The sequence below is a fragment of the Taeniopygia guttata genome, chromosome 1A (genome assembly GCF_048771995.1).
Source record: "Taeniopygia guttata chromosome 1A, bTaeGut7.mat, whole genome shotgun sequence".
Lineage (NCBI taxonomy): Eukaryota > Metazoa > Chordata > Aves > Passeriformes > Estrildidae > Taeniopygia > Taeniopygia guttata.
In genome coordinates, this window is record NC_133025.1 from 8,800,270 (window position 1) to 8,824,871 (window position 24,602).

The following is a 24,602-nucleotide window of genomic DNA, read 5'->3' on the forward strand; positions in this document are numbered from 1 at the left end:
CAGTGTAAAGAGCATCTTCAGTTTTCCCTCTCCCCTAAAAAAAATCAATAGTATTGGGAAAAAAAAAAAAAAACAAACAACACTAAAGCAAAGCAAAAATAAACAGTTCATCATTATTAAGTTGTTCCAATATTTTTCCAGTATACATTCCTTGTTCCATCTACCTGCAAACATTTTTCATTGTTTTTTAACAGTTGTTCATTAAAGTTGGTTATTGCTACCCTACTCTAAAGTAAATGCCAACTGGGAACACGATACAAGTAATTCCTAGTAATGTAAGACACTGTGCAGCCATTCCCATCTTTGCTGCTAACTAAACAGTCTCCATTTGAGTGGCCTAATGCATGAAATGTAGAGACTAAGAAATCCCTGGGCACCACTCACAAGTATGCCAGGGCAGGAGGAAAATGAGAAGCAGCATGGTTTCCAAGGAATATAATCGCAGGAGAAAATATCACTGAATGTGTTAGACTAAAGGAATTGTATTGGGACAGTTGAAAAAAAAATAAAACCTTCAGAGAAGGAGGCAGCATTGTCCCAACAACAGTTTGTTTAAGGAAATGACCATTTGGGATTTTCAGAAGCTTTGGTTATCCAGAATCCTCAAAGCTTTTTATGCTCCTGTGTCTCACTGATTTTCTTTTCTTTTACAATTCCCAATTCCTTTTAGATTTTAACAGTTTTTAAAATTTTTCATATTTAAAAATCCGTTTAGGTGCCTTGATGCTCCCAAAATATGTATTAATATGATCTGAAAGACAGTGGCTTTTCACTAGTTAAAACTCTATTCCTTAGAAATTAGCTAGTAAGTACATATGAGGTTCAAGATTTTAAAATTACTGTACTTTCTAGGAAGTTTTAGTTATTGACTTCAAAAGAAGTGCATACCTCTCTGTCTGAAAATCTCAACTTTAGTGAATAAACCTTTTAACCAAGGATAGATTTCATTTCTGAACCCTTTTACCATTGAGAGCAATTGTGACATTCAGGGTTTGGTTTTGCCTGTATTCCTTATTCATTCAACTTCCTTACTACTTCAAAAGGAAAGTTTACAGTTTTTTACTCTCCACAAATTATTTTCTTTCAGAATGCAATCTTACTTAAAAGCAAATACATCCATATTACATAGTTTTCAACATCTTTGTATCTCATGACCTTAGGAGTTATTCAGAGTTCTGTGCTGTTTATGTAAATGGGTCTTCCCCTCCAAAAATCAGCATTACTATGGACTTTAATTGTTGCCTCTTTATTTAGTAAAGTCAGCATATGTATCTCTGATGTGTCAGCATGCTACTCCTTTACAACAGGTGTTTTTTGTCCAAAACATATTTTTTACCTATGCAAACAACTGAAGGCCGTCCTTTAGTTCTGGACAGTGTTTCCTTTGTACTACTGGGCTGGATATACAAAGTGATTCATTTTTTCTTTTTTTTTTTTTTTTTCTCCTTTATATTTTCCTTCAATAAATGTTTGTCAGTTTTCAAACTGTTAATTTCCACTTTATTCTTAAAGTTTATAAAACTTCTTTTGAAACTGCTGGCACTAGAAATAACACAGTGAAGACTATCTGTGACATTAAAGAATCATTTTCCAGACTAGCAATGAGTAAATTTCAGTCCAAAAGAAGGTATGCACAGGGAAATAAAGATGAATGTACTTCTATCTAGACAGGAGGCAAAATCCTCATATAGCTTTTGCATAGTACTAACTCAAAGGATGTGCACATCTGGGACATGACTTGAGGCTCACCCTGAATTTTGCAAAACTTATCTAAAGCCTTACAAAAATAAATGGAGTTCCTTGGTATTTCTGTGTGGAAGAAGTCAAAATCTCCTTTTTGCATGACTACAGCAGATCAGTTCAAACTGCAGGCACTGGTTTAGTATCCTGAAACTTGGAGGGGCTGTAGTAGAGATGATAAAAAGGTCAGACAGTTTTCTACAGACCCTCATTTGAAACATGCTGAAACCAGTTATTGACAAAACTCTTATCCTGTCACTACTGAAGAAAAAGTATCAGCCACAAGAGCCTTGTGGTGTCCTCTTGGGTTGAGCTGAGGGCAGCCTGGAAAATATGTTCATATCCAGTGGTGTTTATATATCAAGTTATAAACAGAGGTGTCAAAAATACTCTAAATATTTCAAATATACAATTTTCATTTGTTTTCAAATTGTATTTGGTTAAATTTAGGAATATAGTATTAAATATAAGGGTTTTTTTTCTTGACTGATTGACCTTTAGATCTGTTGATAGCTAAGAAGAAAAATAGGCCTTGTTGGTTTTTCCCTTATGCTTTGATTTCTATTGATTTATCAGAACTCACTGGGGATTGAAAGACAAGAAAATGAAGATAGGGTTAAAGAAAGGTTAAGCATAGCATCAAAGCCCTTTTCACAGGCAAAAAGGTTTTATGATCTTTAGAATCTCAGCCACATACTCTGTACATAATAATAACTACAATTAAGTGATTGTCTCCCCTTCAAAATAAGTTGAAAATGACATAAAAGAATGGTAAATCGTTAATTAATGATATGCTGTACTGTTTCCCTTCTGATTACACCTCCTGCTGGGCATGACTGGTCTGTTTGCTTCTAATCTCTGCTGTGAATTCATTCAATTCCACGCCTTTCCGCTATCATGTTTTCACCCTTCCTGACTTTCACAACTACCAGATGGTTACAGAGCCACTCTGGGTTCAGTCAGTGATTTCATGGTGTCAGTGTTCGGGGGAAAAGATGCCAGGTGATATCCAATAGGCATGCTTGGATCTGGTTGTCCTGCCCTGGAAATACCTAAATTTGCCATGAAAATGATAAACTTGTTCCTAAAAGAGTGTTTTAAAATGAGGATATGGTAGAGTTCATCATGACCATGAAAAATGTATTACCTTAGCTAAAGAAAGAGTTATTTTATCCTCAAACTTGACTTTTTCACAAGGGACCTGTGTAATATGGGTAGTTTGAAAGTAGTAGCTGGAAGGAATAATGCTTTTTAATTCAATTTTAACAATATAGGGTAGGTTATCTCATTTCACATACAGATGTAGAACACAGTCCTAAAAATGCATTTTTAACATTTTTGATTCCGTGATTTCATGGACAAGCTGTAAATTAATGTCAGAAAGATATGTGTTGTACTTTGATCCCTGGTTCTTTTCTGTGGGTCTCATTGCAATGTCATTAGTATTATTGCACTCTCTTCCAGCTGGCAGGTATTTAACTAGACCTGCTCTTTAGAATTTAGACAGTCTCTCTCTCTCTCTTCCCCCCAGCCTCTCTGTCTCCTCTGTGGCACTTTTGGCTGGCTGAGGGGGGACACACTGGGATGAGGTTCATCTCCAGCTAGGCTGTGTATGTGCCATTTATGGGCTAAAGTATCATAGGTCAATTTTTAGTTCAGTTTTTCACTGTGAAATGCGTGGGGGTCAAGGTAGCAGGGAATGATCTTGTTTGTTCTCTCCCTTAGCTGTTGCCCTTTGCCAGTACCACAGTTACAAAGGTGGCCAAAGGACAGAGGCATGTTCTGTGTTTCCTGTAAAATATAATGTTTTCTGAGGATCTGCTGAGGAAAAAAAAAAAAGGAAAAAGAGTAAAAAAACAAACCATAACAAAACAACGACAAGAAGAACAAAAAAAACCACCACCAACAACAAATCCCAAACCAAAAACGCAAAACAAAACTAAAAAACCCTTCAAACCAACCAAAGTAAAAATTTATATAGGAAATAGAATAATTTCTACAGGAAAAATTAAAGGGACCTAAGGACTTTCTGAACCAAAAATGACTGAGCTGGACTCTTCAGTTCCCAGAGTCACATAAACCCAGTAGGATGGAAGGTCTCCAAACAAAACTCCTGTTCTAAAGAGGGCAATTTCACAGTCAGGTAGGTTTTCTGAGGCTGCATACTCCTGCCTGCCAGAGTAGGTGCAGTGGCTGCCACTGTTACAGCCTAAGAATTCAAACACATTTTTGCAAAGCTCACCAGCAGTCTGCAGATACAGCTCATTTGCAAGAGGTTACAATTAAGCTCTGCAGTGAGAAATTGGGTTTAATCTCTCTTTTCAATGACAATACGTTGCATATGGCTTGTTATTTTGTAATTTACTCATTATCCCTATTAGTGAAATATGAACATATGACAGCTTTCTCTGACTTGCCATGACTGGAAAATTGAGGAATATTGCTTGCAATTATGTCCTCCCACAGATGGAGAACTGTACTCTGGCACAGCAGCAGACTTCATGGGCAGGGACTTTGCCATTTTCCGAACTCTGGGGCATCACCATCCCATCAGAACAGAGCAGCACGACTCCCGGTGGCTAAATGGTATGTAAAATGTACATTTCTCTGGTTACACTCATCCAGCCATTAAAGACTAGCACACAGCTCCATTCCAGCAACATCTGTGACATATACACTCCTCTTTTATTTGGGGCAGAATTCTGTCTTAAACCAGTTAAACTAATCAAAAGTGATTTATAAAGAAGCTTTTTTGGTTTAATTACACTGAGATTTGTGGGGTGTGATTAAATTTAAAACACACACAGACATGCAAGTTGGATATGAGCAGCACAGTCATGCAAGTTGGATAGAAACTCAAGGCTTGGGGCATCAGCCACACATGAACACAAAGTAGTTCCAGAGCTTTGGGCAGGATTGTGCCTTGTACAAGGTTTAATTTTTTCTGGGTTGAAGGGGACACTGGCCACATCCAGCAGACAGTCAACCAACAGAATCTCATGAGCAAGCCAAAGTTGTTAGGAGTTTGGGAAAAGAGAAGAGGGTCCAGGGGATTCCAAGTGATTTGGTTTCAAAATATCCACTAGTTTAGCAAAGCACAATAGCTTGCATTATTGTATGGATATTAGTAATCAAGCCTGTGGTTGTTTATTTGCATGTCTGAGGAGGGAAAGATAGTTTCAGAGAAAATTTGATTTTGACTTCATGTGCCAATATATTTTCGAATGCATCTGAGTACTCTGTCCAAGTTCTACTGAAGTCAAATTGCCAATAGCTCAAATGGAATTACACTTGTCTTTAGCTGTACAAGGTTACAAACATTTTGGAAATGAGAATTCATTGTCTGAAAAAGCTGACATTTGAATTAAGTAATACTTACTGTAGTTGATGAGTTAATTTAAATTTTAATTTTTAAGAGTTAACTAGCTCTGTTTTTGCTGTACATACTGCTTGCACCTGCACTCTTGTTTTTGAATTCACAAATTATTTTATTCTTAGACATTTTTTGCTTCTAGCCATATTATTTATGTCTCTGCTGAGGTTCAGGCTTTCTTATGTGGTTTTACAGTTTAGTGCAAATTGTTCACACAAATTTTAATGTGTAAGAGTATGTTTTAAAACTCAGTTTGTTATTAGCTAGTCGAGACCTTCTAGTATTAGACTGGATGTCACATTAGCTGTATATACAATCCATAACAACATCAGCCCCTAACTCATAATTAAAACCACAAGATGCTCTTGCAAGTTAGATTAACTCTATATATAACATAAGTTGTATACAAGTATCATATGTGTGTGTATATATGACAAGTTTATGAATCTATTGCATATTGTTTTAAATTTAATTTTTCTGCAATTCATGTGGACAACTATCTGTCAGGAAAACAGATTCAGGTCTACAATATTTCAGTTCTACAATCTGTGTTTATCCAGTAACACAAAAATTGTATTCATTGGGTTATTTTATTATGACAGTAAACAAGATTTCTGGTCTTGAGGAAACAGTTAAGTACAAGGGTTATAGACATACCCATCTATCTTGATACCTGGTAGAGTAATAACGTGTTAAAGATGACCAACATCAACTTTAGTTATGGTAGTCATGATGACATTTTAAACTCAGTCATGCAAGCAAAATCTGCTTTTGTGCAGTAGATTTGCACAATGACAGCTGAGTCAGGAGGATTTATGCAGTGGGAAAACACAGCCATTGTCCACAGGCCCTGTACTTCACTGCTGAAATTGTGTCATTCCATTGTGGATTCGGTTATCAGTCTTTCAGCACTAAATGTGAGAACTGCTTTTCCCAAATTAGCACTAAGGTTACATCTGACGGTGCAGAAACCACAGCTGCTTTGTGCTCAAGGTGGGGAGCTGATGAGCCTCAATCTTTCTTGAATTTTACAAAATTATATTTTATAAAATGAGCATAAGAATAGAAAGCATTTTTGTATCCCAAGGTGAAAGTGATTTCCAACTCATAAGTAAAGTTGTTGCACTATATTACTGTATGGAAAGTTTAAAACTTAATTTAAAACAAGATAAGAATCAAATTGAAACCTTTAGAAATTATTCTCATAACTGTCCATAATTTAATAGAGAATGATCCTTAAGTACATTTTTGAAATCTCTCTCTCCACTGCAACTTCATACATTTACCTTCCTAATATGGAAAGATTGGCCTAAAATCTGCACTACAACATTCCTATTAGAGGCTCTGAGGCTTTACTGTTAATTTCCCAGTGATAAGATCCTGGCAGCCTTTTCACACAGCTCTCCTAATTTCAGCATCTAACATGGAAATCGAAAATTGATAACAGTTTGCATTTGAAATTCTGCAGGCATGCTGGTCCTTTGATTATTGTTTTTAATTTGTCATTTTTCTTTTAAAAATAAAAAGAAACTTTGTGTTTGCACGTTGTTAAAGTGGATATGCTTTTAATGAAACAAGCACTCATTGAAGATTGAGATGTTCACTGCTTTCTTAAAGATCTGTAAAAACTAGTTTTGAACATTAAGTTTGCAGACCTTTATAAATTTTTTAGTAAATACATGGATTTCTATGTAGGGGTGGGTTTGCTTTCCTAGTTGCTTTTTACAGTGTGCTTAGCCTCAGGTAAAAAAACAGTATTCTTAAGGGGCATATACTGAAAGCTGCAGAATAGTTCTGGTCAAACTTAGAGACAAATTCTCATCTCCATAGAGTTTAATAGTTAGGTGGTGAGACATCCAGTTCTAAGACCTTGCTAGTGTTTACTTCAGTCAGAGCAGCAGCTAAATTGTTTTTTTTTCCATGTTGAGGCTAAGGTCAGAGCTGACAGGGTGCAGAAAACGCAGCTGATTGGTACCAAAAATGGAGAGGAGAAGACAGTTGCATGTGAAGACAGTTGCATGAGAAGACAGTTGCAAACTTTTCCCAGAAACTGTCTTGCCCTGAACTGGCATAAAAGTAGAACAACATTACACACAGTGATTAAGTTTTTGGGATTTAAGCAGGAACACAGAGTTCCTACAGACATCACACAGTCACATTCTGGAGATGCTCAATCTTCTTACAGACATTGTATGTTTTGAGGAAGAGAACTCTGCCCAGCTCAAGGGAAGGTGCTGACCAGCAGCTCTTAAAGACTTCTTAAGTCTCTTTGAGATATTAAATAGTCACAGGCTTCTAAAGCTTTCATTTTGTATAAATAATTAAACAGTCACCAAGCCAAATAAAACAAGGGAGACTGATTCTATAGCCATGTAGTCAGGGCATTCATCTAGAAGCTAGGGAGCTATACATCAGTCAGTGTAGCAGTGTATATTTAATTATTGATACAGAGCTGGCCAGATGTGACAAGGAAGCATTTGGAAAAACACAGTAAAATAAGCTGGTGCTCAGGGAAGTCATCTTGGACATGAAAAGCTGCAGTTCAGTGCCCCAGACTGAATCATGTGCTTTGTTATAAGCCATGTTCATGCACGCATGGAACATTATGCTCCTCCGGTACGTGCATGGAGTTTTCTCTGCACAAAAGAAGCTTTGGCAATCTTACACAGTCCTAGTGAGGGTCAAGAATTGTTTTGAACCCTAAGAAAAAAAAATTCTGATGTTGAAAAAAATCTTCTGTACAGCTTTACTATAAGGAACAACAGCCTTGATGTTACATATATATCTTACAAAGTCTTGCCTATCGGCAAGTACACGATTCCCTTGAAATGTGCTATTGCCTCTCATAGTTCAGAGTCATAAAGTTATTTTGAAGAAGCATGGATCATGTCCTGCTTCCATGAACTGCTGCAGAAGTTGAAAAAAAAAGATGAGTAGAGGCCTGTGCAGGTGGGAGCAGCTTCTCGTGGTGCCAGGGAGTTCCCTGCTGCACAGCAGGCAGCGTTTGCTGTACACCAGCCCCACGCCTTCCTGCAAGGGCTGAGGGCATGGCTGCAGGCAAGAAGGCAGAATTGGCAGTGCAGTCTACCAGAGCAAATGCTGAGCAATGCAAAGGCAATGCACCCAAGGCAGTTTTCAAGCTGAAGATTAGAGGAGTGGAAGGAGAGAGATTAAAGCTGCTCTCATCTTCTCTGACTTGAGCACAGGGGATCTGTCCTTAAATTGTTAACATTTTGTAAAATGAATAACCATAAACATTTATTTTAAAAGCAAAGCAGGATTGGGCTGAGCAAAATCTGAAAGGAAATGAAATCACAAAAGCTGCATTAGGATAGTATTATGAATCTGGTTTGCACCCCAGAAATACTGGCCTCACTCACCCTCTTTACTAGACCTGGGGTTAAGAGAGATTGTCAGTCTGGATTTCCAGACTTGGCTTGGAATTTCCTTGCTTTTTATGGGTTTAAACTACTCTGTGATATTATTTTAGCATACTTTCCATGGCTTCATTTTTAAAGTGGAGTAGTAACTGTGCTTAGTTCCCTGAGGTTATTGTCCTTGGTAATCTTTACTTTACAGTTACATAAACAGCTGAGAGTTATAGAAGCTGAGCGACTGTTCAATAAAAAAGAAAATGCCCTCTTAAATTTAACAGGGTCCAAGGAGGAAACACAGACTTGATACTCTCCCGGCATTCCAACAGAACTGTAGACATCACTTTGTGTTGTTTCCACTTCAGACACTTTGTTGAATGTCCCAACACTGGCATTACAAACACATGATATCGAGTATATATGTATTGCACAGCAGACTACTGTATGACAACAGAAATAAAAGATTGCAGATAGTTTACAGAATTTTTACCTCTGTAAAAAAATGCATTAAATGCATCAAAAAGTTAGAAATTAATTACTCTTGTTGAGACTTGGGTGTGTACATATTCTGATCCTTAAAGCTTTAATTAGTTTTTGGTCAACCACACCAAACACTTTTTCTAGCTATGCATAACCATTGATGGCCCCCTCTGCTGTGCCACTCCCTTGTTCCTAAATGCCTGTCTAGCTTCCCATTTTCCAGCTCACCTCCTACACATTCTCGATCCAGATATACACAATGCAGTAAAATGCAGGTATCAGCTGTGGAAAGAGGCCACAGAACCCAACCATCCTGGTACCTGGGGTTGTTTCATAAAATGCATCTACGATATTATTGGAGCAAGAAGATGAGGGCTGCTACAAGTACAATAAATCTCCATAGAGAGAAGAGCTGTTTAAACAAAGGATATTAAAAAAACCCAACTGTGAACTGCATATGAATTTATTTAGTCTTCAAATTAGAAGTCTTAAACTATGATGGGAATGAAATTACAAAAAGCTGTCCAATAGAAGTAGTCAGTGAGGCAGCCTAGCTGGTTTTAAGAGGAATTCAGGTAACATTTTATGTGTTGTTATATAGCACATTGTCTGACATCCCAAGAGGCTACAGTAAGAAGACTAAGAAGTCTCTTCCAAGTCTGCATTACCATGAATTTACAAGGACATATTTAAACAACCTTAGGAGTGAAAACAGTGAGGGAATTTTTTGTGTTTTTAATTTTTTTTGTTGTTCTTTTGCTGTTAATTTTTCTGTGAAAGGATCTCTTGCATTTAAAATAACCATTTCTATATTTGAGCAGCTGATACATCCTATCATGCAGGCTGTAGTGTGGACTGAGTTCCACACTTTCCCACCATGGCCTGCAGAAGCATGAACAGCTCTGACCCTTGTGGAACAAAACATGTCCATATATGCAAGTCTCATTTCTCACTCAATAAGTCCTCCCACCCCCCCTCATTCCCACTATCTTTATTGCTAAGAATAGTAATAAATAATTTCACAGTGATAAATTCCATGTGTGACAAATGCTAATGTCACCTAACGCAGTGCTAGGAAGTGCTCAGAAACTATGGTGACGGTGGCATAATACTGTGAACAGAATGGCACACAAACTCAATTTACAAGGTTCGTTTTTTTTTTTTTTCTCCTTAAGTCTGTAGATCCATATTTGAGAGATTGAGTATGAATTTTAAGTTGTTTTTCTCATTGCAATCTAACAAGCTTTATCTATATACATATTTTGCTACAACCAATTCTTTTTTTCTTGGAAGAAATGTAGAATTTCTGAAATCAGAAAATAAAGGGCTCTTTCTTATTGTTATTACTTGACATTTATCCTGTCCCTAATCTGAAATGGCTACAGTTCAGGAAGCCAAAGGCCCTTCTGAACACTTGACTAGAAGATGCTCATGTATTTGAATCAGTTGATTCAGTTGAACCCGTCTGAAAACTGTTCCCTGTATCTTTATGCAAAGTAAGAGAAGCATTTGGTTCAGAAATCAAAGACCAAGTGGCAATTAGAATGTGCTTAACAGTTTCTCTGAATGTGAGAAAGGTCATGAAGACGGTAGATGGAGACAACCAGAAATAATAAAATCTTACCATCAAGTGGCCTAAATGAAATTATTTGAAATTATTCTAGGAAAGAGATTTTCTCATTCTCTATCACTCCAGTGGAGGCTAGGATTAGGTCATTTTCTCCACTCCACTCCTAGGGGGCTAGGATTAGGTCATTTTCTTCATTAAATATCAGTGCTGTGGATGATATTTAGTTCTGTTTAGGTTGAAAAGATGGTAAAAGTAGCCAAAGTACAAATTTTGAGGTTGGAGTGGAAAAAGCAGATAGGAAAGGTGAAGCAGCAGAGAACATTCTCCTGGTCTGACTGCACATTTTGAAGGCTTCCTGACACTATAGAGAATATGACCTGGAGCAGGAAGACTTGCATCAGTAAACATACTGGTCTGAGCTATTGCCACAGTGTGCTCCAGGAAGTTAGGATACAAGTTAGTCCAGGAACCTGACTTAGGATATGTGTATATTACATGGTTAACCATGGGCTCATTTATGGGTTTTGACTTGGTCAGCCTTACTATCCACACCAAAAAAATGTATTATCTGGGAGTATAGATTAGAAGCCATGCTTTGGTGCAATTTATTCCTTCTGTGACTCTGTTTATAGAACATATAAGATCAAAAATAATGGTAGAGCTTAGAGTTCTTTGTTCACTGTTTCCAGTGGAGACCAGAGAAGTTTCTCTGCTGCATAAAGTACAATTTCAGGAAAGAAGTTCATAGTTCTCAAAACAAGCAGTGTGGGATATGACCCCAGTCCCAATCAGACCACTGCAGAATAGTCTTTCTAAAAAGAAACTTGCCAGTGATGGACAGTTTGAGATCTGCACTCACTCCTGTGCACTGAATTGGTCAATACGTAATTGGTGATGTGCCTTAAAATTGCTAAATTTTAAGGTTTTTATTTCAATAGTGAATTGAAAGGCCAACATATCAACATATATCAACAATATAGCAACCCAGTAAATCCTGATGAGTCTCATGCTGGGGTGAGAGCTGAGAGTGCAGCCATTCCCATCACCTTCTCTGGAATGCAATTGGACGAAGGAGCCAGAAAAAGCTCTGGGGAGATTCTGGATGTGGATAAATCAATGTACCTCTGTACTGGGTAAAATTGGTGATCTCATTAAGGTGTTCAGATTCAAATTTGATGATGCAGGTGAGTTGATTTCTTTATCCATCCTTTAGAAAAATAAATCCAACTCTGATCTGCTTTCAGCAGCAGGAGCAGTGTAGAAATCCATCCGCATGAGCACACTCCAGGAGAACATTCAGTTGGAGGAGTAAGGCTCTGTGCCCTTCTTACACTGATAAAAAACACCTGAAATTTTCCAGTTACCAATAGTCCCAGTGATCTCCTCTAAAAAGCATTTTTTCTTTTTTTTTTCTTACCCTAAGATGGAATATTTTTTCCTATGGACTTGTTTCATTGGATAATTTATAGAGTTGGCAGTGGATGGCTTTGTAAAGTGATGGCCTGCCCACTTAAGGTGACAAACATAGTATATTATTCAAGCAGTGTCAATAACCTCTTCTAGAAAGCTTTGTGTACTACTTTCAGTTAATGTATGATTAGAAAGATCATTTCTATCTATATATTTATCTATCTATCTATGTTACCCACATGCATTACTTCATAAGATGACTCCCCCTTTTCCCTTCCCTGGAGATAAATCTCAGTAGGAAAAAAAAGTCATTTGTCCAGAAAATGTGTAGTGTTTGGGTTCTAAGTTTGCATTGTACGTTGCTTTTGGTACAGAACCCACTTTAAATTACACAACACCAGTTTCTTTGTAATTATCATTTTTGCAGAGATCCAAATCAGTTTAAGCAAAAGGAAAGTTCAGATTAAGTGGCCAGATTCCAAAGACAAAGCCTCTGTGTTATAGACCTTGCAAATTCAAGTAGGTTTCCCATGATCTCTGTGAGAGCTCATCACACCTCTGATGCTTGAAAACCAGTGACTTTTAACTACCAAATTGTGCCTTCTTTCTTGTTCACAAAAGTCACTAACCAGTTTTTCAGACAAGTTAAGCAGAAATCTGTTTGTAGGAGTCACACAGCAGAATACTAATTGATTTAAACAAAGGAGGAGTGGGTCTGTTACAGACCCCTTTGTTGGGATATGACATACATCCGAATTTTCTTTTTGCATTCTTGTGTTGTTTTGTGTTTTTTTCCTTCTGCTCTAGACATCAATTTAATGAGTGTTGACCCTGTCAATACCAATTTCCTCTTCTCAGGCCACCACGTTTAGAGTTTGGTGGGCATTCAATAGAGATTTACTGTTGGCTGGGTAATTTGAGTTCATGTGTGTGGTGAAAAATTAGTGAGGAGAATTACCCAGAAAAGTGGATGCCATGACAATGCATGTCACCATGGTGTGACCAGCTCTACTGACATAGGCTTCAAAAGCTCTCCCCCTGTGAAAATGGGGCCTGTTTGCAAATTAATTAGTTTCTGGCAGCAGCTTGATTGTTGACCCAAAGTTTGTAGAGTGGAAAAACAATCAGATTAGTGTGTTCAATATAAAGGCCCAGCGCGGCGCCCGAGTGCAGTTTGCCAAACTCTTGAGGCTGTGAATAGAGTGAGACAAATTCTTCTTTGAGAAGCCAAGGCAAAGGTTAAGTGTGATGTGACTGGAGCACGCTGGCCGTGGGGCAGTGGGGAGAGAATTAAAGGTTTCAGCCACACAAAAATGAGAGTGCTGAGCAAGTTGCATAGAATTTAATGAAATTCACAGCTTCAGACGCAAAAGTGTTTGGCAATGTTTTAGTCTGTGTTAAAGGGAGAAATAAGATGGCTTTGTTTTAAGAAGTTTTCTTTGTATATCCATGTGGGACACGGGGATTGAGCCTCTAAAGGGTATTAGAGAGACTTCCTGAGCCTGCACATTGTTTCTGAGTACCTGCAGACTGAGATTTGTACCAGTTCCTCCCACTCCCCACCACACATTTAGTCCTTTTATCTCCAATGATTAAATCCAAGCTTCCCCTACATCACCTCCAACATTTGGGCAGGGTTCTTCTTTTAAATAGGGCTGGAGGGGGGCTCGTGGACAAATATATTAGAAATCCATGCTTATGAATAAATGACTGGAAAAAACTTGTTATTGAGGTAATGAGTCAAAAGATAGACCCCACAAAATACAACAGGCCAGATCTCTAGCTGATGACAATGACTCTATGCAGCCAAGATCTGATTTCTGATCTCATTATTATGCTCATTTCATTACTACTCTTTAGTCCTACAATGACTATTTTTTATATATGCTTGCCCTTCATCATACCTTTTTGGCATTGTGTTACTATCACCCTTGTAGTATTTTCTTTATATCAGACAATTCCTATGCACATTTAAAACTATTGTTTTCCAACTATGACAAATAGAAAGAAAGAAAATACCAACTATTGTGAAGGAGCCCATGTTCGTGGGCAGTTGAGGTATCTCCTCTTGGACCAATGTCTTAGCCCCATTAGTCTGGATCAGAATTTCTGGCAGACCCAAGGAACTGGGCCTTGGGAAAATATGAGGGGCTCCACACAGCCCACCACATAGCCCTCATTCCATCAATTAACTGAGGTGCCCAACAGAGTTAATGATGTGAGGATATAGCCCCTTAGTCTGTTCCCACCTCTTTCCCCCATTACATAAAATTCCAACTCTTAGCCTGCGACCTATGCAAACTCTGTGATTTACTCTCAGTAATGGGGCTGAACCTACCCCCTTCACACTAACATTCCTGAACCGTGAATTGCTTGTCCCAAAAGGCATTTAGTGTTGCTTGCAATTAACACAACTGATTGCTCAAAGCCGGCACCTGAGGTGGCATGGAGCCAGCTGGAAGCATAATTGGCTCCTTAGCTGGAGAAACATCCACTTCACAGTGGAGTCTGTGCTGATGGAATTATTAGTTCAGAGGAAGCCAGGTATGTGAATACCTGTTCTATGCATTAAAACCTCCACTAGCACTAGACACAGATGAATTATCGCAGACTCAAAGCCTCCCTTTCTCTCTGTCTCCGGAACTTCCCCTTCTCTTTGTTCCTGAAATTGCTGAAATTTCAGCCTGAATATTTGTAGGGCTGAGTAATTGCTTTTGTTCTTTGGGTTATTTAATTACAAATCTCAGTAGATGACAGGTCCTCTGCTCTAAAGGAAGACATCACATTTGCACAGTTACAGAATCCCAACACAAATGTGTGTGGCAAATCAGTGACTGCAGATTTATTCATGCCCTCTGGGACCTGCACTGCCTTTTCAGCTTAGCATGCAATATGATTTAAATTACAGCTTGTGCAGAGCTGTGCCTTGGGATTACACTCCATGTTTCCAACTGTTTATAGTTCAGTGAGCTTTAACCTCTGTGATTCTGAAAATTAAATAATGTCACGGCTGATATCAAACTGATGGCTGGTACTAGCATGCTAAACACTATGTAGTATTAAAAGCCTATTTTTGCAACAAAGTGGAAACGTTAATGTATTTAAAACATTGATAACACATTCAGGTAGTTCAAAAACACAATTAAAAAGTTACACTAGCAAAGAATGGCAAAGCTAATATTAAACCCCATTATCAGGGATATTGTTTCAACTCCTGTATTTAACAGAGTTGTGGCTGTGAACTTTGCTGGATCAGGACTGAGCCTAGTACGGGGCTTTGTGATGACACTAAGACTGTGTAAGATCAGTAAATGTAGATAGACCATCTGTTGTGGTTAAATCCACATTTGTTAATTCCTTGCAGAAGTTCCATTATTTCTGAAATACTGTGATATATCAAATGTTACATCTTGAAGATGTTTTTGTGCTGTAACTGTGGACATCTTAATATTTCTGTAGGCTTTGAAGAGGAGTAGAGGAAACACCTAATTAGAAAGCTCTGTATTTAATATGACATGTAATTTCCCTTCAGATTACATTCCATGATTTGCAAGGGTTTAGTTAATGCAAAAACATTTAGATTTTTTTTCTCCATTTAGTTCTGCAAGCCCATGTTTCCAGGGTAGAAACTGTTCCCTTCCCACTTGAGCCACTTCACCAAGTTCCTCCCCAGGCTCTGTCAAGGCAACTCTGTGAAACAAAAGGGTCAAACTGATGTCATCAACATCATCATTTAGGCCACAGACCCTCATTCATGACTGTAGTGTAAGGAAGAGGGAACAGGAAGAGAAAAGGACAAATGGGAGAGACAAATGGATACTTATTTTTCACTTGTAAAGGCAGCATGTTGGACTAAATAACAGAAAATAAAGAAGAATTCACACAATTTCACTTACCAGGTATGGCGGACAGATCAAAGACGCACAAAGTGTTTGTCAAATGGTTCCTCATTTGATGCCTTTAGATTTTGACAGTAGAATAGAGCCTGAACCTCCCATTTTGCTGCATTGCCAAAGTGATGCTTCTTTTTCCCCTTGACCTTTAGAATGCCCTATACTACTTATTTCAGGCTTCAATGTCCAGCTCTTAGCTATCAAAGTGGTGTCAGGAGTATCCCATCCATTGTTATTGCATTGGATTCCATGGGTTTGTGTAAATTCATCTGTTTTAAGAAGTGGCTGTTAAATTTGATTTTTGAAAAAATTTTTTAGCTAAGTGCTTTTACATACCATATGGTAAAAAAAAAAAAAATATGGTAAAGTGTATAGTAACATTTAGGAGATCAAAGTTTGAAGGTGATCACCAGCTAATAGTTGATAGTCAGAGGCAGTGAATGGCACAGATGATGTGCTGGTGTACAGATAAAATTTCTGTTGAGAATCTCAATATCAGTCTCAAATGCAGCAATGTTCTCCAAAAAACTGTTGAGCATGACCCACCAAAACTGAGGCTGAGAAGCCTTTTTTTGTTCTTTTTCCTTCTGTTCTGAGATCACTGTATCAATGTATCTATAGGCTGAATGTTTCTATTAGTAAGGTGAGCTGCCTTGTAGTATTACCAGGGAAAATTACCTCTTTCAAAGGCAAGGGTTAAACTGTAAATCCTTGAGACCACCATTTATTGTACAGCATCCAGCAGATTTTGATGTTCCAGAACACTTAGAGCTGCCACAAACACACTCAGTAATTGAAGACAAAATAGTTGCCTGTCTGATTTACCTTTTAAAGCGATAAGTTGGCCTGTGGTTTTGTTAGGTTCCTGGATTATGGAAAAGAGTATTTTTAATATATCTTTATGTATATAAATTTAATTTCCTTTTGGTAGGCTTTAAGGATTTCTGTTCAGATAAGTACAGCAAGATTTGTGGGAAGATTTGTTACAGAACTTGGTATAAGCGGAAACAATATAACCTTTCAGAGACACCTTTTGTACAGATGATCATTCAGAAAAAAACAGAAGAAAAGTTACTTGGAAGACTGGATTCATATTTTTCCCATTTTCTGCAGAGGTCTTATGAAATAGTTGGAAGCATTCAGTGATAATACATTGTATCTGTTAATATTGCCACATATCTGAGGATGGTGTTTATTGATTTTTTTACTGTTGTTTGGGCAAAATTCAATATCCTTGTAAGTCAGAAATATTCTGCTGATGTCAGAGAGATTATTCATATTTCCTGAGCTCTGTAATAACATTTGTCACACTGTAAAATTTGGTAGTCATGGGGCACAGCTCTCTTCAGTTACCCACTCCTTCAGTCTCTGTGTCCTGTTCTGTTTCTCTGAACTTCCAGTAAGGGCAGAAAAAAGAGGAAGGTACAAAACCTCTCTATGTAGTATTTTATGTGGACTTGTGGCTCATCAGCTTTTTCACAAGATTGTGTAAATGGGTTGTCATTATCGATACTCAGTTCTGTTCCATGTGTAACATACTGTCAGCTTTAATATTTTGTGCCAGACCTGTTGGTAGAAAGTATTCTTTTAAAAAAAAATTCTGGTCTATTACAAGGTCTATATTTTTTATTGCATTTCTTTCTTTTATTGATTTCTAAATACTTCTGTTAAATTTTCTGCCAGTTCCTCTTGCAGTGATTTATGTATCACAAGCACGGTCCCCCCTCACTGCTGTTAAAAAACACAAAAATTTTGAGTCTGAGACCATGAAATTTTCATTCTTAAAAGTCACAGAAATTACATCAAATATTTTTAAGTGGTGTCAGTGAATAATAATAAAAATTAAAATAGTGAAAATAAGAAAAGAGTTTGCTTGTACAGAATTAAAGTTTAAGCCAATGAAATGATGCTTGAGAAGAAAATGTTTCTGACTGTGCAGGTACTGTTGCAAAACTTTCCTATCTGAAGCAACTTCACAGTTTTCATCTTACCTGTGCTATCAAATATTTTTGTTACTCTTTTTTAATGAACAGAAGTAAGTGTCACATTAACAATGAATGAGCACATTATTTCAGTTGTGTAAAACCCTGTTAATAGCTTATGTTGACTGAAGCTAGATTAAGTTGGAAACACATAGTGCTCGCATGACTACTGAAAGAGGTTGTCATAACTGATGCTATCACACTGAATACCTTTGGTTATGCTGAGGGGTTTTGCTTCCTCTTACAGATGCCTTATGGCATTTTGTGTTGCTGTGCTACACTGACACATGAGCTAAAACCAGTCATTCATCCAGCCCTTTCCTCAGTCTTTGCTGCCATCCCTCATTAATCCTGTTTTAGTGGATTTTGTGTCAAGTTGCTTTACAATAGCTGTAAAAGTTCATTATACCAACAAAATGTTTCTTGTAGTTTGACAAAATTACCTCAGTTCTTTAGCCAAATCTAAAGGATTTAACAAAGAAATTAAATTACAGGAGATCAGAAAAGTTAGGAAATTGCTGCAGGAGAGTTTTCTACTTGATGACTTCTTGGGAACTGGTGTGGGCTGATGATCATTTCCAAATGAATGAACATCCCTCACTGAGAGTTGAGACTATGGTAGAGGCCTGTCCAGTTTTTGATGTGACATCAGGGAGGAGATTTTTTTTTACAGCTACACAATCCCTTCTACACACTTCAAATTGAACCTGGCAGTACAAAATTTGGCGGTTTTCTTCCTGTTTTCAAAATAGATGATTTTTGACGCAAAGGACATACTTTTTCACTTTTTTAGGCAGGAAAAAAGTAGTATTTCTGTGGGCAAATGGTTCTGGAGACAGGGTTGTGCACTGCGTGGAGCTGACAGAGAAATATTACCTTTCAGGAGACAGAGGCTGAAGATATGCTTGTCAAGCCAGTGCTGTTCAGCTTTTGCCACTCGTACTGCTGAGGGCTGTCCCATTTTCCCTACACTGGAATATGTTTGCCATGTTAATCCCCAGCTATTCCTCACACTCAGCCAGGTATTTGCCTCCTGCAAAGAGCTGTGTCAGGAGCTTGGTTACAGCGTGTTCCCTCAGCCTTCAGGACACCTTCTTGTACCCTTAATTTGCAAGTGGCAATGAGGAAGAATATTCCACCAAGACATAAGCACACATCTCTCAACATTCTGAAAGGCCTGAGAAAATCACATTAATGAAGAGGAACAGGTTTCGGTTTCTGACTTCTAGGATCAACTGCCATAAACTGCTTCAGCATCTCCAGGGACTTGTGCTCCACCTGTGAATCTTCAGAGCTTAAAAAAGGCAGGCTTGTAGCGTGGCTTTATATGCCAAAAGTCTGTAACACCCCAAATCAGAAACATCTTTTGTCTTCAGTGCCTCCACGCTCCACTTCCTCCCCTAATACATCACGTCTTAGCATAAAGACTCTGGTATTTAGTTCTTGTCACTCATCCAGAGCTCTAAAGATGTAGGTTACACAGTCAAGGCACAGGCTTTCTAGTGTTTTTATTTCCAAACATCAATGTCAAAAATTTCAGCTAAATGACTGAGAAAGGAAGAAACAGGCTCTTAGCTGGAACTCTCATTACCTTTAAGAAGTACAGAAAATTGAGATTAAAGTATTCCTAAATGGAGACAGTGTGCTGCAAACCTCACTTTCTGTTTTGTGATGGACACTAGTTTTCTCAGTTGCCCAATTACTATCTCTGAGGGACAAGTAAATAACTTTAAAATTAATTGTGTTGATAGATATACAATAACCTTAAAACACTGTTAGTAATAGAAAAGAGGTGTTAATTTTGCTTGTTGTTCTGTAAGGAGATAATAATCACCTCTTTTAAATTAAATAGGGTGGATAGATCATAAGCATTGTTTTGTGAGAAATCTAATTTATGTTGAGCATTAAGCTATAATTTTACTGAACTTTTGTATTCACTTTTCTTCACCATATAATTAGTCTTTAACTAGAAATCAAAACTATTGTTGTGTCTTTAGAACAAAGGCTTCAGAAACTGATAATTGCATCAGACATCAACATTTTCTCCCTTCTGTTTCCTGTGGGAGCTAAAATGTCATTCCCCAGATATTTTGATGCTGAATTATACCTCTAAGGCAGAGGAGATGAGGAATCTTGGGGTGGTGGCATTGTCTTGGCAGGTACTCAGGGACTCATTTATGATATTCCAGGATACTCCATATATGCTGAGCACCCCAAACTGAGGTTGTGCTCCTCTTACCCTGCATCACTGCCAGCCCCCAGGAGGGCACCCACGGCTCAGTCCCCAGCCTGGCCTTGCCAAGTATTCACTTCTGCTAGCTCCCCCCAGCATGGAGCCTGAATGCTTTAGGATGTTACAACACACTTTCCCTTTTTTGATTTTGCCTCAAATACAGATCAGTAATTCCTTAAAAAACTCCATCATTTAAATTCAGTTTTATCATCTCTCACAATGAGAATGGTGCATGGATGACACTTGTGGTCAAGCCACTGTAAATGCCACAAGGGCTAGACTCCAGTTGCTGTATGTGTAAGTGTACCCCTGCAGAAGAATTTACATGTGTAAAAATATGGTGTGTCTTTTTTAATGCATGTCTTTTGTGTGTTACATTGCTGCTGCACCCATGTATTGAAATGACAGAAGAGTGATATGTTGTTGCTACTTTTAATGCCTTTCATCCTTGAAAGTCTGTAATCTCTTCATGTCACACAAGTCACCACTGAAGCATAGCAGTTGGATTCTGCAGAGGAAAGGTTTGTTGGCTTGAGGTTGGTTTTTTTTTTTATTATTATTATAAAAAATTTTTGATTTTTTTTTAAGTACACAATTGAAATTAAAAGAAATGTTAGTTTAACTTTACACTTATTAGTGTATTTTATAATCTGTCTCACAAAAATTGCCTTTACTAATCTCTGAAAAATTGATAAAAAATAGGATATCCCTTCCAAGGAGAAACTAGCTGACATAACTAATGCACTACTCTAAGATCATCTTGACTCAAAGATAAGCCATTTGATGACTATCATCTTTAGAGTCTTTAAAACTCTTTCTGAGGGAAATTTCCATTGCAAAATCAGTGAGTGACCATAGGGCTTCTTACCTTGTAATAGCTGTTGACAGCTTGATCATGCATGGCCTGCATGTCACACATCCTCCTGACTTTGTAAACAGCATCTTAAAATGACATCTCTACTCTGTGGTCTGTCCTTTCTGTGTTAGCATCTGACAATAAATTACCACAAACCCCTCATATTAGCTCCATAATAGCCACAAGTTATCCCTTGTGCAAACAGCGTTCCCGCTTTGCGGGCGTGGTCTGATGCCATCCGTGTCATTGAGGAGCTTCGCTAGAAGCCGTGAATCCATGGGAGCTCTGCTGCATTTGCCTGAGTCAACAGCAGCAAGAGAAATGTGAAAGTTGAGTAATTTAAATGAAGGGACTTTGAAAGAATACCACTAAAAGCTTTGGTGTTTTGTAAACGACATTCGACATTCGAGTGTGTAAAACCACAAGCCATCTTGGCTCTCTCATCACCACATATTAACAGCTTTGTCCTCCGGTGACCTTGCTGAGGCAGAAGCTCTGCTCTGCACATTTGTGACTGGAGCTGCAAGCCTCCTCTCTGTGGGTAGTAGGGCTCACAGTGATAGCAAGTCTAGATTTTGTGAGGACAGCGTTTGGCTCTCTGTGCTGGGTCTCAGCGGACAGGTGCTGCACGTGGTTATGAAGCCTTGAGTAGCTGTCTATTTTTGTTGTTCTTAAAATTTTAATTTCATCTTCTCTGGCCTTCCTCTCCTCAGGGTCCCAGTCACCCTCCAGTACTTTTCATTAAATTACAGCAATTGCAGTTTTACTGAGCATAAAATTTCCCTAGTTTCCTAGAATTTTCTTGCTGTGAACTGATAAATTAGTCATTTTGACCATAAATATACAATAATAGGGGCATCCAGTTCAAACTCTTTACAAAGCATTTCCTAAGAGAACTGCCCTTTGGTTCTTGTCAAGTGATGAAGAGATGACCCCAGCTTCTGTTCCTTCAGCTTACTCAATCTTGACAGCTAAAGGTAATTTCTGTGCCTTCAAGTTTATAGATCTTCATTAAAATGCTAATACAATTCACTTAGAAAGCCAATTTCTGACTTTTATTGTTTCCTCCTCTTGGGTGGGTGTGTGTGTGTATTTGTGCAGTTATTGTTGCTAAAGAGTAACATTTGTTAAAGGACCAGTGCAGATCGATTTACCTTCACTTTTTCTCAACCTGAAATGCTGAGACAGGCAAAACATGTTTCCATTATTTAAATAAGCAAACAATGGCAAATAAATCATAAAGACAGCTGGACCAAGGTGTCGTTTCCATAAAGAACCAGATTTCTCAGAAAGGACAGTTTAATGGGCTGCTGCCAGTGAAATGTCTGCAGAGGTGGTAATTGCAGGAGGGCACACAAAGCAGTGTACAAAGGTGTCATGTGGGATCTGAGGAGTAGCACCACAGACAACTGGAAAAAGGAGATTGAAAAAGGTGTGGACTTTAATAATTTGCTTCTTAAAGGCTGATTGTTTTAAATAAAAACCTAAGTTTTTATTTTTAGCTTGTTCACTTTGGCTGCAAGATCAGAGAAGTGTTTTTAGCTGTAATTTTATTTTGATCATGTTTATGCTGGGGCTTTGTTTCTCCTTTGATCATGCTAAAACACGTTTCAGAAATGTTTGTTTGATGTATGCTGTTTTTTATAGAAGTCTTCCACATTGTCTGCCTGTGTTTTTTAAAAGCAATGAATCATTGCAAAATATTTGCTGTCAAATTATTTCTTAAATCCATTATCCCAAAACAAGTTTTCTGGACTTCTAACCAATGGGAGGCAGTTTTCAAGCATGAAAGTGTTGAACTGTTGTTACAGCATTTCTGAGGGCTACATGGATTGGAGGCATTTGTAGTGTTGCAGAATACTCCATAATTCATACTCAGAAATTTGAAGTCATTCCATCTGTCCCCAATAGCTGCAGTGCACTGACTTTTACAGTTGTTACTGGTGGGTTTGGATCAAAGTCCTACTTCCCATTCAGTAAAACTTGCTTTAAGTTCATTCCAGCATTTCTTTTGTGGCTGTGTTGTGTTGAATGTATGAAATAGGTCAACCCTAACTGAATTATTTTAAACTTCCCATGGGGACCCCTTGATACCAAACCTGTTTAAATTTGCAGGGTAAGGCAAGGCAGTCTCGATACTTGAACATACACATTCATGGATGACATTCTTTCTTCTGCTGCATGGCTGAGCAATTAGGAGAGTCAAGGAGAAGTCCCTAATTCCCTCATCTGTGGAAATCTCCCTTCCAATCCTCAAAGAAGAGCAATAAAAAAGTGCTGTGCAGTCCATGGAGAGGGCTGTGTTGCGTGACTGCCGGCCATCTGGCTGATTGACTCATCAAGACCCCCAGCAGCCAGTAGTGAGCATGGTCTGAAGCCCTGGGGCTGATGCAAGTGTGCATCAAGCCTCAGGCAAATCAAACAGCCCCCGTGCCAGTGAAGCAATAAAGAACACACTGCAGATCACTGGTTCTTAGCTTTATAACCCATGAAATTATCAAGCACTTTTCTCTCCCTCTCCCCACACATGGTGTCATGATGTTGTTTCTATAACCATTACATTCATTCTAAACAGAAATTAATCTATTTCTATATGCAACAGAACACATGTAGCCTGCTCTTCGTTTATTTGGTTCACTGCATAGACATAAATCTGTTAGATGGCAGAGGGGGAAAAGCCCAAGCACCACCAGGTAACAAGAGTAAGGGCCCTATAACACGAAGAACCACTCTTTTATGGACTAAAACATATTGATTTAGCTAGGTGGCAAAACAATCCGAGGTGTACTCAGTAAGAAATGTTGTTCAAGAAAAGCTATTCCATGATGTACAAAGGATGTGTTTCTAATATGAGGTTGTGTGACTACTTCATTTGCAGGGATGCAGTTAGGATTATTAATCACTCATTGAAAATCTGAATCCAGCTCAGATCAACACTGGTAAAAGTGTATGCAAAGCATACTCACATGTGCTCTAGCTGTGGCATTAGTTTTATCTGCCTGCCTCACAACCCTCTTCTCTGCTATCACTCTGACAGAATCATTTAAAATACATATTTTCAATTTATTGAGCTATTTTTCTATCATTGTTGCATCAGTGCTGCTTTAATGTGAAACTGTCTTACTATTTCTGGTTCACTTGCAAAATTATGAGAGGGAAAGAAAAGAATAATAATGTGTTAACCAAGGGCAAGTTTATATAACCAGTGCTATATCAGCAATATTTTTGACTCAAAGTGGAGCTCCCCACAGTATCTTCACAGGCCAATGTAAAGTTAGATTTTTGACACCTGATAATATAGCGATTTATTTTAGAACTTGATATCTTGTGATTTACAAAATCCATTGTGCTAGAAACAAATCATTCAACCATTTGGGAATGTGTTTAGGTTTCGGTTGAATATTTTTTTTTACCCTTTGTCATGAAGACCTTAAGGCAGAAAATCAAGATATTGAGAAAAGAGGTTCTCCAGATCCAGTAGCCAAGAACATTGTCTTCTAATGGGTATCCTCTTTCTCTGATGGATCTTTCCTCAGACTGCAGTGCAGATATTTTTATGCTGTTACCTTTCTTTCTTGAGATTCAAGTTGCTTGCAAAGACCTAGTATATCACATAAAAAATTGTCGAGATATTATTTATCTTGGGTCTTGTGTCAGTGTAACTTGAAGGCTATTAAATGCATGCTACAAA

At 38.1% G+C, this 24,602-nt stretch overlaps 1 protein-coding gene across 1 annotated transcript in view; it reads left to right on the plus strand.

The window, feature by feature from the left end:
* Nucleotides 1–24,602, plus strand: part of SEMA3A (semaphorin 3A) — a 164,173-nt gene that overhangs the window by 100,080 nt on the left and 39,491 nt on the right. Inside the window, exon 6 of the mRNA XM_012568879.5 lies at nt 4,207–4,326. Coding sequence (XP_012424333.4) covers nt 4,207–4,326 — 120 coding nt within the window. The remainder of the gene's footprint in view (nt 1–4,206; nt 4,327–24,602) is intronic.